Here is a 14,171-nt window from a genome sequence, read left to right as displayed (position 1 = left end):
AGTCGGGGCGTGCAGTATGATAAAAGTTGTAATGTGACATCTTTTGTGCCATCTTTTTTTTCTGGGGCTTCCTTCTGACCTGACAGCAGCATTCGCCACACAGAACACATTAAATGTATGATATTCCAACTCTGTACATTTTGAATCCTTAAATTTATACTTGATATCACTTCCATGATGAAATGCATTAAATTATGCATGTTACATTTACAGATAAATCATTAATTTCGTTTAAATAATGAATACTGTTAATAATTACACACATGGGTGTGACACGGTGGCGGAGCGGTAGCACTGCTGTCTCGCAGGGAGTCACGTCGCTGGTGTTCCCTGCCTGGAGTTTACATGTTTTCCTGCTGGGTTTCAACGGTGTGCTCCAGTTTCCTTCCAAAGATATGAAGATATGGTGGCACTAAAATGACACCAGTGTATGTGAGTGCTTGTATTCAACTTGCGATGAGCTGATGCCCCATCTATGGATTGTTTCTGCCTCGTGCCCAATGCTTGCTGGAATGGACACATCCCTGGATTGATGGATTCAATCATTAAACATCCTTTTCAGAGATATTGCGGTAAGGTGTCATCAGAATTTAATTGGTGTTCCAGGCAATTCACAACACAGCGAAGCCGAACCTGTTCTCACCATGATATCTCGCACTGCCATCTGGTGGATTCCTCCAAATTTACGTAAAGTACGCCCGCAAGTATAAACAGTAAAACGCTTGCGTAGCAGGAGCGTCTGCTGCAGCGTGCATAGTATTACATGAAGTATAAACCCGGCCTTATGGGACAAGTGTGCTCTTTCCTGGACTTGTCTGTTTTCCATGTGTGACAGCAATAAGTCTGAATGCCTGTGTTAAAGGAGATTTTCCTTAATAAGCATTATTTTATGTTATCTGCTTGTACACCACCAATTGCCAGTTGTCCCGAGCCTCATTGTAGTTTCAAGCTGTACATTTTTTCAATTCAGTCTTTTGTAGAGCCTCATCTGTGTTTTCTGGCTCATACAGATTAGACCCAGCAGTGAAGCTAAATATTTCCTCATTATTGTTCTTAAATGTATTACTGGTATAAAATGAGAGCTTATTTGTGCATATCCTTAGAAAAATGAATATGTCTTTAGAGAAAATTACAACCTTAATGCCCAATTCACAATGAAAGTTTAACTGTAACTGATGTATTCATGAAGCTAAACATCCAGTAACCATGCCCCTGCAGATGAGAGATTGCTGTTTAGGGAGCCAAAGGAGTGAATTTATTATATTATTGCAATAACAATATAGATTAGCACTATTATACCAAGTGTGCAATATCAGCTTGTGAATGAATATTCAGGGACATTCTTTGCTTTGCAGGGGATGTATTCAGTAAGTTTAACTCTTCTGATTCACGTTTGCTCTGTTGCTCCACAGTTCTTCCATAAAAATGCTGAGGGAGGCACCTTTTTTTTTTTTTTTTAAATTTATAAATAATGCTTTGCTTAACATCATAGGTTTTCAGGACGAGTAAATAAGCCTTTTGCTTGTGGAGACTCCTTAGCATTGGGTTTACCCCTGGAAAAAAACAAACCAAAAATTTTTTATTTTTTTCTATAAGACAAAAATGTTATTACATGTAACAGAAATGTGTACTGTAATACCAAAACATCAACATAAATGCAGTAGAAAAGTTATGTCTACTGTCCACTGCTCTACTGGTACAGATTTAGTACAAATACTTCATGTGATATGTGTTGAGACAGTCGCCAACACACAGCCCAGTGCTGCAGTCAGGACTGTATTAGCAGGTTTCTTTGCACACTTTCTTTAAATTTAGGGTAGAATGTCAGTGCCTAACCTGCATAATCGAAGTTCCCCTTGTGTTATTGTAGGCTACCACAGCATAAGGCTTAGTGATTTCCAAGTTTCCCTTGACATTTATATTTGCTGCATTGTTAACAGTGTTTAGTCGGCTAACATCCTATTTGATCTTGCGCTTGATCACAGTTATTTTGCCTTTTTCTCACGCAGCTACTGTCACACACCACAGTGAAACTTCACGCTACCGAATTCACCAGACATACAGTGGCATGCAAAAGTATTCAATCCCCTTGAAAGTCATCATGATTTTCTGCATGGAAAAAGATTTGTACACTTATTTATCCATTCTGTAGTTTTAGTGTGACCTTGTATGCTGTAAATTGCTGTATTGCTGTACATTTCCAAAGTCAAAATAAACCATTTTCTGTAGATATTTAAACTAATAATAAAAACTCAAAGTTAGTGTTTGGGTAAGTATTCAAGCCCCTACACATTAATACTTTGTCGAGAACCCTTTTGCTGCAATATAAGCCTTAATTCTTTTAGGGTAAATATGTACCAGTTTTGCTTATTTTTCAGAAGTGATTCTTCTCCATTCTTCTTGGAAGAATGTATAGAGAATCCTCTAGGTTTGGTGTGATGACATCTCTGGACAGCAGTTTTCAAATAGTGCCATAGATTCTCTGCATGGTTAAGATCAGTGCTTTGACTTGGCCATTCCAAAACATTTACCTTTCTGTTTTTGATCCATTCTTGCGTCGATTTGCTTTTATGCTTAGGGTCATTGTCATATTGAAAGCTAAGTCTTCTCCTGAGCTGTATGTTCATAGCAAACTGGAACAAGTTCTCCTGCAGTATTGTGTGGTAGTTGCATTCCATCCATTGTCCCTTCAACTGTGACAAGATTCCCAGTTCTAGCACATGAAAAGCATGCCAAGTGCATGATTCTCCCAACACCGTATTTCACCATAGGTATGGTGTTTCTTGAGGCATGGGCAGTTTTAATTTTAGGCCACACATACCTCTTTTAAGTCTGGCCAGAAAGTTCTATTTTGGTTACATCTGACCGTAAACCTTCCCCCAGATCTTAACTGGGTCTTTCTCATGCTTTCTATACCATTTGTGCTTTTATATGAACCTTAATACTAGTTATAATAATAATTCTTTTCTCACTGCTTAAGAAGTGAATTATTTCTTGCTACCCTCCCATAAAGGCCTGTTTTCTTAAGAGTTTCAGAAGTTGTGGACCTATATCCTTTCACTCCAGTTACAGCCAAAGAGCATTGCAGACATCTGAATGACAATTGGATTAAGAGTAAGAGTCCTGGTGCAGTAATGATCCTTCCACGTACTGGTGATGCATCCAGCAGTGTTTAATGGGACATTTAAATTCTTCAGTATTTTTTTTTATAGCCTGTTTTTTTTTTTTTGGGGTTAGCATGATGTTATTTCAACCACTAGGTGGCAGAAAGCTACTGTCCTAGAAGTTATTTGTGCTTAACACTATGAAGCATATCATGTTAGCGCTTAGAATTAAGGCCAAAAAGTTCTGTCTTGGAGTTTGCTAAAAGACACCTGAAGGACTCTGAGATGGTTAGAAATAAGCTTCTCTGGTCTGATGAGACCAAGATAGAACTTTTTGGCCTTAATTCTAAGCGGTATGTGTGGAGACAACCAGGCACTGCTCATCACTTGTCCAATACAGTCCCCACAGTGAAGCTTGGCGGTGGCTGCATCATGCTGTGGGGGTGTTTTTCAGCTGTAGGGACAGGACGACTGGTTGCAATCGAGGGAAAGATGAATGTGGCCAAGTACAGGGATATCCTGTACAAAAACCTTCTCCAGAGTGCTAAGGACCTCAGACTGGGCCAAAGGTTTACCTTCCAACAAGACAATGACCCTAAGCACACAGCTAAAATAACGAAGGAGTGGCTTCCCAACAACTCTGTGACTGTTCTTGAATGGCCCAGCCAGAGCCCTGACTTAAACCCAATTGAGCATCTCTGGAGAGACCTAAAAATGGCTGTCTACCAACGTTTACCATCCAGCCTGACATAACTGGAGAGGATCTGCAAGGTGGAATGGCAGAGGATCCCCAAATCCAGGTGTGAAAAACTTGTTGCATCTTTCCCAAGAAGACTCATGGCTGTATTAGCTCAAAAGGGTATTTCTACTAAATACTGAGCAAAGGGTCTGAATACTTAGGACCATGTGATATTTCAGTTTTTCTTTTTTAATAAATCTGCAACAATTTCAAAAAATCTTTTTTTTGTCTGTCAATATGGGGTGCTGTGTGTACATTAATGAGGAAAAAAATTAATTTAAATGATTTTAGCAAATGGCTGCAATATAATAGAGTGAAAAATTGAAGGGGGTCTGAATACTTTCTGTACCCACTGTGTATATGTATATATATATGTGCGTGTGTGTGTGTGTATATATATATATATATATATATATATATATATATATATATATATATATACACATACACATACAGGATGAGTCAAAATTATGTTAACATTTGACTAACAGAAGCAATTTATACACAAAACATACTTCATATGTGCAAGATGATTTACAGGACCGTCTCAACCTGTTTGCCATGATGTTCAAAATACAAAAACCAACAAGCAACAGTACCATTTAAAGCCCGGACATACATTTCACAGGGAATAGATGATACCACAGTCTGAATTCTGTCCTTCAGGCAATTGATATGACAAGTTTTCCTGCTATACACATGCTCCATCACCATACCCCTTAACCAGAAATCACAGGGTGTCAAATCAGGGGAGAGTGGAGGCCATGGCAATGGTCCACCACAACCTATCCATCGACCTGGAAAGGTGTGGTCGAGATGAAAAAAAAATCCATTAGTGTTAACATGTATGTATATGGATATATATATATGTAAATGTATGTGTAAATTCCTTTTCTTTTTCAAATGCATGCTTGAAAAACCATTCTGTAACATTTCTAAAATTATTAATATGTACAAAAAATATTATTTATGTAATCCTTGAAATGAATACGTAGGTTTTAATGTTATTAAAGCACCCAAAACTGTATTAGGACATTTTTATTATCACAGACTCAGCAAGTTTGTATTTCCTATTTCAGTTTTGTTAATTGTATATGTATTTTATTTTTTAATTTCCAGGAAGATTTACTTGCACTAAGAAAGGTTGTGAAGTCATTTCTTGCTGTTTGTCAGCAATGTCTATCAAATGTGAACACTCCAGTTAAAGAACAGGTATGAAAATATTTTGTGCATTTCCTTCCCAAATGTTAATAAAGCAAGCGATCCTTAAGAAGATACAGTTTGACTTACCACATGGCTTGATTTACATTGAGCTTTATGTATGGATTGTTTTATTACATTGAATTTTACTTCTGGAAAACATCTTTCAAAAGGCAAAAAACAATTATATTCCAAGCACTGCTTCAGCTTATATGAAGTTAATAAATTTGTTGTAATTTTCATAATTGTATCATTTTATGGTAATGCAAGCACTGTAATGCAAGATTTTCTCTAAGTTACAGTAACTTGCTTCAAGTCTATATTCTGTATTTGTTCAACCAAGAGTAAATCTTTGAGTAAATTGAAGACTATTTGTTTTGCTAAAATGCTTTGCTAAAGACATTTAGGTCAGTATTAAAACTACTATTGGCAAAACACAATTCAACAATGCAAACTGAAAATGTTTTTAGTTCATGTAATCATCATTTTTATTATAGGCTAGAAATTCAAATCAATTTTCCTGACAATGGTTTATCTATAGTTTGGTGTTGCATCCCACCATACTTACAATTTTGCTAATATCCTTTTGGGAGATGTCACAGCAGCTTTAAGATGTGTTTCATTTTATTTAATTGTTACATTATTTTAATTGGTATTCCTGTTTATTCCCATCCTCCAGTATTGTGCTTACAGTAGATGGCTGCCTCAGCACCCCACAGATTTGTGATCAAATATTGGCTAAACACAATTTTTAGTGCTGAGCCTGTATGCTCTTCCTCTCTTCTGTGAGAGTGGACTTTTTTTTACCTTTTTCCAAAAGAGTTAAACGCATTTAAGTGGATAATTGTTCCTCATTTTCAAAGAGGAACTATATTAGGAACAAGGTTATGAACCTCTTACTTACTAAGCTAATTTCCTATTATTTAAACTCTAAGGTATTTTTAAGACATTTTATTTCTTCTGAGAGTTTAGTTTACCATTTAGTTCTGAATGCCTAGTGCATTCTTGTGAGTTCTGTTAACAGAGGGCTGTTTGCTCTTTAATACTGTGATTTTGAGATATTTTAATTTATCATTCTGTTTTGTGATGTTCATGCTGTCAAGCTAAAATATTGTGAATTTTACAAAGTGAAATATGTTATTCCTCTTTTCCTTCTAGTAAGATTTGTGTCCTGCCTTGGCATATTTACACATATGTCTTTTGTTTCAATTCCTTTACTGCTGCACTAGATAAAGAGGGTTAAAAATGTTGATGGATAAATTGAAATGAATGCACTTTTTCAGTACAGTCCTGCAGGAATTAGACAGGGATTTCTATTTAATGTACTATAATCACTGCAATGTTTTGAATTTGGTATATTTAATTTTTTTAAACCCTTTAGGCATTTATGCTGCTATGTGATCTTTTAATGATCTTCAGCCACCAATTAACAACAGGAAGCCGAGAAGGACTCCAACCACTAATCTTTAATCCAGATAGTCAACTTCAGAATGAACTTCTTAGTTTTGTTTTGGATCATGTTTTCATAGATCAGGATGAGGAAAACCAAAGCATGGGTAAGGAGACATTTTACAATATACTTTTCACATGTAAACAGGAAAAGTAGATTTGTAGTATAATTTGCATTATTCCTGTTATTGAGATATTTTGAGCGGTTTTTAATGCTTGTAAATCAAAATTGAAACTTTTACATTTATTTACTTACTAGGTGCTTGTATCAAAAGCAACTTAGAAAAGATGTCAACATAATTAAGGAAACATCAGTCTGGTTTGAGATCTACTGAGTTAACTGTGCTTTTGCAAATGTTGAGAGTATACAACAGTGGCATGTTGGTTAGTACTTCTTCAAGGATCAAGCTTTTAGGTTCAAATCCCACCCCCAGTTTTTGTCCATGTGAACTTTGCATGTGCTCCTGGTGTGTGTGTGTGTGTGTGTATGTGTATGTGCGTGCGGGTTGTGTGGAGTTTTCTGTCACATCGCAAAAGATGTTTGTGTAAGGTTGATTGGCCTCTTTAACTTGACCAGATGTGTGTGTGTGTGTGTGTGTGAGTTTGCCTTGAAGAGGACAGGGCTGTGCACCCTATGCTGCTGGGATAAGTGCAAGCATAAATTGGACTAAGGGTGTTTGACAAAGTTTTGTTATGTTATGCAACTGTGAATTGAACTATTCTATTCACTTTTCATTTTCATTTATTCTCCTCATAGCTCATCTCCCTTATAAGCTTCTGTTTAAGTTCAGTTTTATTCAAGTTGTGAGTTTTTCTAAAATATTATTTACTTCATTGACTTTATCATTTACTTTATGTAAGGGAGGAAAAAAAACTGCACAGAATGTTCATTGAACTTTTTGCTGTATACATTGCCACCTCCATATTTATTTATTTTTTTATATTTTCTTTTCTTCATTGTATTGGTCCCTTATTAGCACTTTTTTATCATTATTAGAGATTAATTTAGAAGTCTTATATAAGCACCATGTTAGTTTTACTTTTTATTCTTGACTCCAAATTCTGCTTCCTACAGATTCATTTCTGACATTATCATTGTTTTTTTTTTTTGTTCTGCTTACCTTCAGCATTATTTGTGCTATGCTCAACATTTTCCTTGCTAATAACTTGGAATTGCTTCATATTTGTTGTTGATATTTTGTATAGATATTACACTAGACAATTAGTCTTTATTATTTTACAACATATTACTCATGTTCAATATAAAGGCTTTGCTTGTGCGTTATAAAGTAGTCAAAAACATGATATGGCTGAAAATGCATGTTTCAGTTGCCAGTAGGTACTTGTTGTTTGAAATTTTCAGTGAACAAGTCTGTTAACTTCTCACAGACCAAAAGCTTTATACAGGCAGTCCCCGGGTTACGTACGAGATAGGGGTTGTAGGTTTGTACTTAAGTTGAAGTCGGAACAAGGACATAAATTTAATAAATGCTGTTGTTGACCAATTGTAACCAAGTGCTCTGCCAATGAATGATGGAGTTTCACCTCTCTCTGACCTTTTTATTATTTCTACTTTATTTTCAATGGTGATGGTTTTTCTCTTCTTTACTGTATGTAACAGTACAAGCTGGCTTGCTATTGAGAATGAATGGGGGCATCGACGGGTGGTTCATCACCAGCCCACCTCACAGTCACTTCAACTACAGTATGCTGCCTGCAGCATCCGCCCACCAAGAACGAACACGGTGCGGCCAAAGGCGGGTAGTGAGTCACCCCCATTCAATAGACAACCATCCGATGCACACTGCAGTGCTACCCCATTCACCTTCAATGGACTCCGTTCAGCCACAACCGGGTTACCGCTTGCAGCATTACCAGCCTCGCACCAAGAACGAACGGGGCAGCTGTGTGTGGTGGATGGGCATTGAAACCGCTTGCTGACGGGTGCCACCATAGAGACACGACACTACACTACACTACACGAGCAACGAAATCGCCCCCCTCCAGCCTCCATCCAGCCACCACTTGCAGCATTTCCAGCCGCCCACCGAGAACAAACGGGACAGCCGTGTGTGGTTGGCGGGCAGTGAAACCGCTTACTGCCGGGAGCCTCCGAGGGACACTACACTGCATGGGCAGCGAAATCGCCCCCCTCCAGCCACCATCCAGCCACCGCTTGCAGCATCCCCAGGCCAAAGATGACGGAATGGCAGTTACTGAGGCGCAAGCATCGCAGCTGCAGCCCCGTTTGTATGTCGTAGGTTGGATGTCCGTAACCTGGGGACTACCTGTATTTTATTTTTTTTATTTCTCATTTACACTGTGTGCACAATTATTAGGCAAGTGAGTATTTTGACCATATCATCATTTTTATGCGTATATTCCAACTCCAAGCTGTATTAACTTGAATGCTTATTGGATTTAAGCACGTCAGGTGATGTGTATTTGTGTAATGAGGGAGGGTGTGGCCTAAGGAGATCAACACCCTATATCAAGGTGTGCAGAATTATTAGGCAGCTAGTTTTCCTTGGGCAAAATGGGCCAAAAAAGAGATTTAACTGACTCTGAAAAGTCAAAAATTGTAAAAAGTCTTTCAGAGGGATGCAGCACTTTTGGAATTGCTAAGATATTGGTGTGTGATCACAGAACCATCAAACATTTTGTTGCAAATAGTCAACAGGGTCGCAAGAAACATGTTGAGAACAAAAGATGCAAATTAGCTGCCAAAGATTTGAGAAGAATCAAACGTGAAGCTACCAGGAACCCATTATCCTCCAGTACTTTCATATTCCAGAGCTGCAACCTACCTGGAGTGCCCAGAAGTACAAGGTGTTCAGTGCTCAAAGACATGGCCAAGGTAAGGAGGGCTGAAACCCAACCACCACTGAACAAGAAACATAAGTTGAAACGTCAAAACTGGGCCAAGAAATATCTGAAGACAGATTTTTTTCAAAGGTTTTATGGACCAATGAGATGAGAGTGACTCTTGATGGACCAGATGGATGGACCTGTGGATCAGTAATGGGCACAGAGCTCCACTCCAACGTGGAGGTGGGGTACTGGTATGAGCTGGTATTTTTAAAGATGAGCTAGTTGGACCTTTTGCATTGAAGATGAACTCAAAATCAACTCCCAAACCTACTGCCAGTTTTTCGAAGACACTTTCTTCAAACAATGATACAGGAAAAACACCATGATTTTTATGCAGGCCAATGCTCCATCACTTGCATCGAAGTTCTCCACTGCGTGGCCAGCCAGTAAAGGCCTTAAAGATGAAGGAATAATGACATGGCCCCCCTTCCTTATCTGACCTAAACCCTATCGAGAACTTGTGGGCACTTCTTAAACGCTAGATTTACGGGGGAGAAAAACAATACACCTCTCTGAAGAGTGTCTGGGAGACTGTAGTCACTGCTCCACAAAAAGCTGATCGTCAACAGATCAAGAAACTGACAGACTCCATGAATGGAAAGGCTTATGACTGTTATTGGAAAGAAGGGTGGCTATATTGGTCATTGATTGATTGATTTATTTTTTTTGAAATGTCAGAGATGTTTATTTGTAAATTTTGAGGTGTTTGTTTATTATTCTCACTATAACAGATGAAAATAAACAAGTGAGATGGGAAAAGTTTCATTTTTCCTTTAGTTGCATAATAAATCTGCACACTAATAGTTGCCTAATAATTGTGCGCACATATGTATTCCCCTGATGATGTTCACACTCACAATTCCGTTGTGAAACATTCAGGTTTCAGGTTTATTAACATTTTGGATTGACTGATAGCACTGTGTTTGTTCCATATTAAAATTAATCCTCAAAAATACAACTTGCCTAATAATTGTGCACACAGTGTAATAGTAAACATGTTCTATCTTCAAACTGTTTCATTTTTATTGATTTTTACATTCTGAACTTGGTTATGTTGCACTATTACAACTCTTAAATATCCATGTTTTACAGAGACCACACACTGTGCCTTACAGTTAGTCTCTGCCAGTTTAACACATTCTGCTTAAAATAATGAGGTGTAGTTAAAAATTATTCAGGTCACCTGTGATAAAATACTGCTACATCTGTAAAAGAGAAAACAATTAGAGAATATGTGGATCCTGACTTAGACTGTTGACACCTGGGGACTCACCCAGGTATTTTCACCCTGTTATGGTCTAACTAACTGATCCATATAACTTGTGATTCTTGTCACTATTTTATTTTTATATACTTTGAGATGTGCCTAGGTCAGATAGCACCAAAATATTTATTTTTTTAATTTCAAAAGTGGGAAAAAAATATTGCTACTACCTCAGATTCTGTTCATTTTATAGCTTTTTATTGTGCTGGTGTCAGATGTGACCAAATTTAAAAGGGAAACAATGACTAAACATTACTTTTTTTTTTTTCAATACATTAATTTGTGTGTTGGTTTAAAACTTATTACCTGTTGCTTACTGGCCACTGAAAATGTCTGGTGCAGCTAAATTTCTTGGTTTGAAAATTTGGCTCACCTGAATTTGTAGTTGAATAACCCTGCTCTACATCTTCATCAGTAGCAGTCAGCAGTCTTTAATTTGCCATTACATTACATGCTGTAATTTATGCTCCTACTGCAAACATCCTGATGATCAGATTATACAGGTGGTTTAGGTCATTGTAATTGTTTATTTTTTATGTCTCTTTTGTAAGAAATGTTTTTTATATTCTGTATTTTTATATTAAGCAGTTTTATAAATAATACATGTTTTTAGTAATGAAAAATTTGTAATCATAAATAATTTCCTCCCTTTAAAAAATTACTAAAATACTTGTTTTCAGTAATCAACGTTACTTTCAGCAAATGTAAATAAGAAACCAGTATTTAAATTGTTTGTAACAAAGTAAATTCATTTCTGTCTTTCAGAAGTAGTATAGTTTACGTATACTTGCAAAGCACAAAAAGTTCTTTAATAAATATGTGTAACATTGTTTGATCAGTACATGGCTATTTATTCATATATTCTCTCATTTATATATTTTCATTTTATGTTCAGAAGGGGATGAAGAAGATGAGGCTAATAAAATTGAAGCCTTACATAAGCGAAGAAACCTCCTTGCAGCCTTCAGCAAACTTATTATTTATGACATTGTTGATATGCATGCAGCTGCTGATATCTTCAAACACTATATGAAGGTCAGTTTCACAACACAAAAAGTGAAATCTTTTGGAGGTGTAAATTATTTTTAGGTTTTAGCACTTTGGGAATCACTGAGTAACAGCAATTACCTTATAGGTTTGGTTTAAATTTTGTTAACACAACATCAAATTAGTAGATTAAATAAAATTCTTATAACATTCTGTTCTTAAACCATCTGAATGTTACTTAGGGCTGTGCAAAAAGGAATCTATTGCACAAAGCAGAATTCAGACTGGATATGGTTTCCAGTCCATTTCAGAGCACACGAAGTACAACATTTACACTGGGCAAATTCACAAATAAACCTAATCAGCCCATCTTTTAGAGATGTGGAAGAAAAAATGGAAAACTCTGACGTACACGAAAACAATGTGAAAAGTCCAAATTGACAAAATCATGATGTAGGAATCAAACTTAACATGCTGAATCTGACTCCAAATCCATTACTGTAAGTTCTGCTGTTTTTAATAAGTTTTCCTGAACCGCAAGTCTGCCTGTCTCTAATGTTATTATTGCTGCAGTTATCTGCTTGTTTGTCCATCTATTTTCTGCACTGTCATGTTAAATTAATATATAATGAAATGGGATTAGTTGATAAATAGGTAGCAAAGTTCTACTTTTTTGAATATTTACTTCTAACAGTAAGGTTATATGGCATCCTTCTTTTGTAATTTTCTAATGTAGTTAATTCATCTCTTTTATCAAACCTTTAATTTTTTTGTTTTTGATTTATTTTTTTTTTATTTGGCCAAGGCAGACATTTTTCTTTCTTTTAATAATTTCTTGAATTGCTACTGTTGATTCTTCATTGAAAATTAAAGTATAGATTCTCTATACCTTTTCAATTATGATTCTTAAAGTCAAATATGATGTTAGTTGTTCATTCACCTTCTTCTAAGCAATAACTGATAAGTCTATTTCCATTTTAAAGTATTTTTTTTTATTTAACTGCTTTGTTGGAATGAGGAAAGATCAAAGAAAGATTTGTACTCTGGCTGAGTTATTATAATTCGTTCCTGTTACTTGCTGAGAAAAGCCTTGAGGAGTAGTAAAGGTTACTTAGACTATGTGTTTGTACTGTATTTGATTTGATGATCATTTCATATTTGTTTTCTTAATATTTTAATAGGAGTGAGCTTAGAAAGTTCAGGACCATATCAGGTTCTGCCAGTTGGGGATCTTCAAATATCTGAGAGATAATTTTGCCATTGATAGTTGTTTAAGCTTACTGTCTTCTGGATTTGTTTTCTCTGGCCACCAGCAGTCCAGTTTAGATTCTGTAAAATATGTTTAATTTGTAGCTGTTGTCTGCTGTTTTGAAGTTATAAAAATGTGTTTGTTGTGGATATGTGTTTTGTGTTGTTGCTCTTCATTTGGTATGTATAGTTGCAAACCCTCAAGATAGCTTCTGCTGCATTGGATAAGTATAATTTCTTTGTAGATCATAAGGAATCATATTTCTCTAAACACTTTAATAATTAGTATAGGGGTACATATACAAATTTTTTCTACCTTTCTTCCCAAACAAGGTATGCTGTTTTTGAAGTATGTGTGCTCTATCGCTGCTATTTTTTTTCCAGGTATTTTTTTCTTCTAACAGATATTAGGGTTCTAGACTAACATATTTCACCCAATGTGTTCAATCTGAATGTTGTAGAATAAACCTTTCTTTTTTCCTTTTCTTCAGTACTATAATGACTATGGTGATATCATTAAGGAAACACTAAGCAAAACCAGGCAAACTGATAAAATACAGTGTGCAAAAACTCTTATTCTCAGTTTACAACAGGTAAGAAAACTATGTTCGTTATTTGTGTTTGTTTGCTTTTTGTTTTCTTTAGTTTGCACAGAAAGGGGTAACTGTATGGAAAATACCTGATAGGTTTAACAAAATTCATCTTAATGAAGCTAATGCATTAAAAAATTATTTTTCTTCTGTCTAGCTTTTTAATGAGCTTATTCAGGAGCAAGGTCCCAATTTGGACAGGACCTCATCTCATGTCAGTGGAATTAAAGAGTTGGCTCGCAGATTTGCTCTTACCTTTGGTTTGGATCAAATCAAAACCAGAGAAGCTGTTGCAACATTGCACAAGTAAGCACTAGATATGTAACTTACATTTTCTTGTTAAGTAAAAGATAACTTAAAATGTGGTGTTAATGCAGTATTGTTAGAACTTATCAAAATAAGTTTTATTTGTGATAATTCAACTTTCAGTGATGTAAATTTACATATATGCTGAATTAGTGTGTTATATCAGTGAAGTTAGTCTTTATTTTTTATACCATCATGATGTATACGTGGTTTTACTGTTTTGGAAGTCATATTCTGCACAGCAGACAAAATAAAAATGTATTTCTTATATTTAGATAGAGTGTTTGGAGATTGGTATGTAAACATGCAACACTGTGTATATGCAGTAAATTCAAAACATATGTTATCTTTTTCAAATAGTACTCTGAGGTTAATGTCTGCCTCTGTTTTCCTAAAGTGATAGATGTATTGTC

General features: G+C 36.0%; 1 protein-coding gene across 1 annotated transcript in view; it reads left to right on the top strand.

Annotated features, from left to right (window-relative positions):
• stag1a (stromal antigen 1a) overlaps positions 1 to 14,171 on the top strand; it is a 272,516-nt gene that overhangs the window by 242,459 nt on the left and 15,886 nt on the right. Inside the window, exons 23-27 of the mRNA XM_039761613.1 lie at positions 4,963 to 5,055; positions 6,425 to 6,599; positions 11,523 to 11,662; positions 13,354 to 13,455; positions 13,610 to 13,758. Coding sequence (XP_039617547.1) covers positions 4,963 to 5,055; positions 6,425 to 6,599; positions 11,523 to 11,662; positions 13,354 to 13,455; positions 13,610 to 13,758 — 659 coding nt within the window. The remainder of the gene's footprint in view (positions 1 to 4,962; positions 5,056 to 6,424; positions 6,600 to 11,522; positions 11,663 to 13,353; positions 13,456 to 13,609; positions 13,759 to 14,171) is intronic.

Source organism: Polypterus senegalus, chromosome 1, assembly GCF_016835505.1.
Source record: "Polypterus senegalus isolate Bchr_013 chromosome 1, ASM1683550v1, whole genome shotgun sequence".
Classification (NCBI taxonomy): domain Eukaryota; kingdom Metazoa; phylum Chordata; class Cladistia; order Polypteriformes; family Polypteridae; genus Polypterus; species Polypterus senegalus.
Note: the sequence above shows the minus strand (reverse complement) of the source record. Positions and strands in the feature narration are given on the sequence as shown.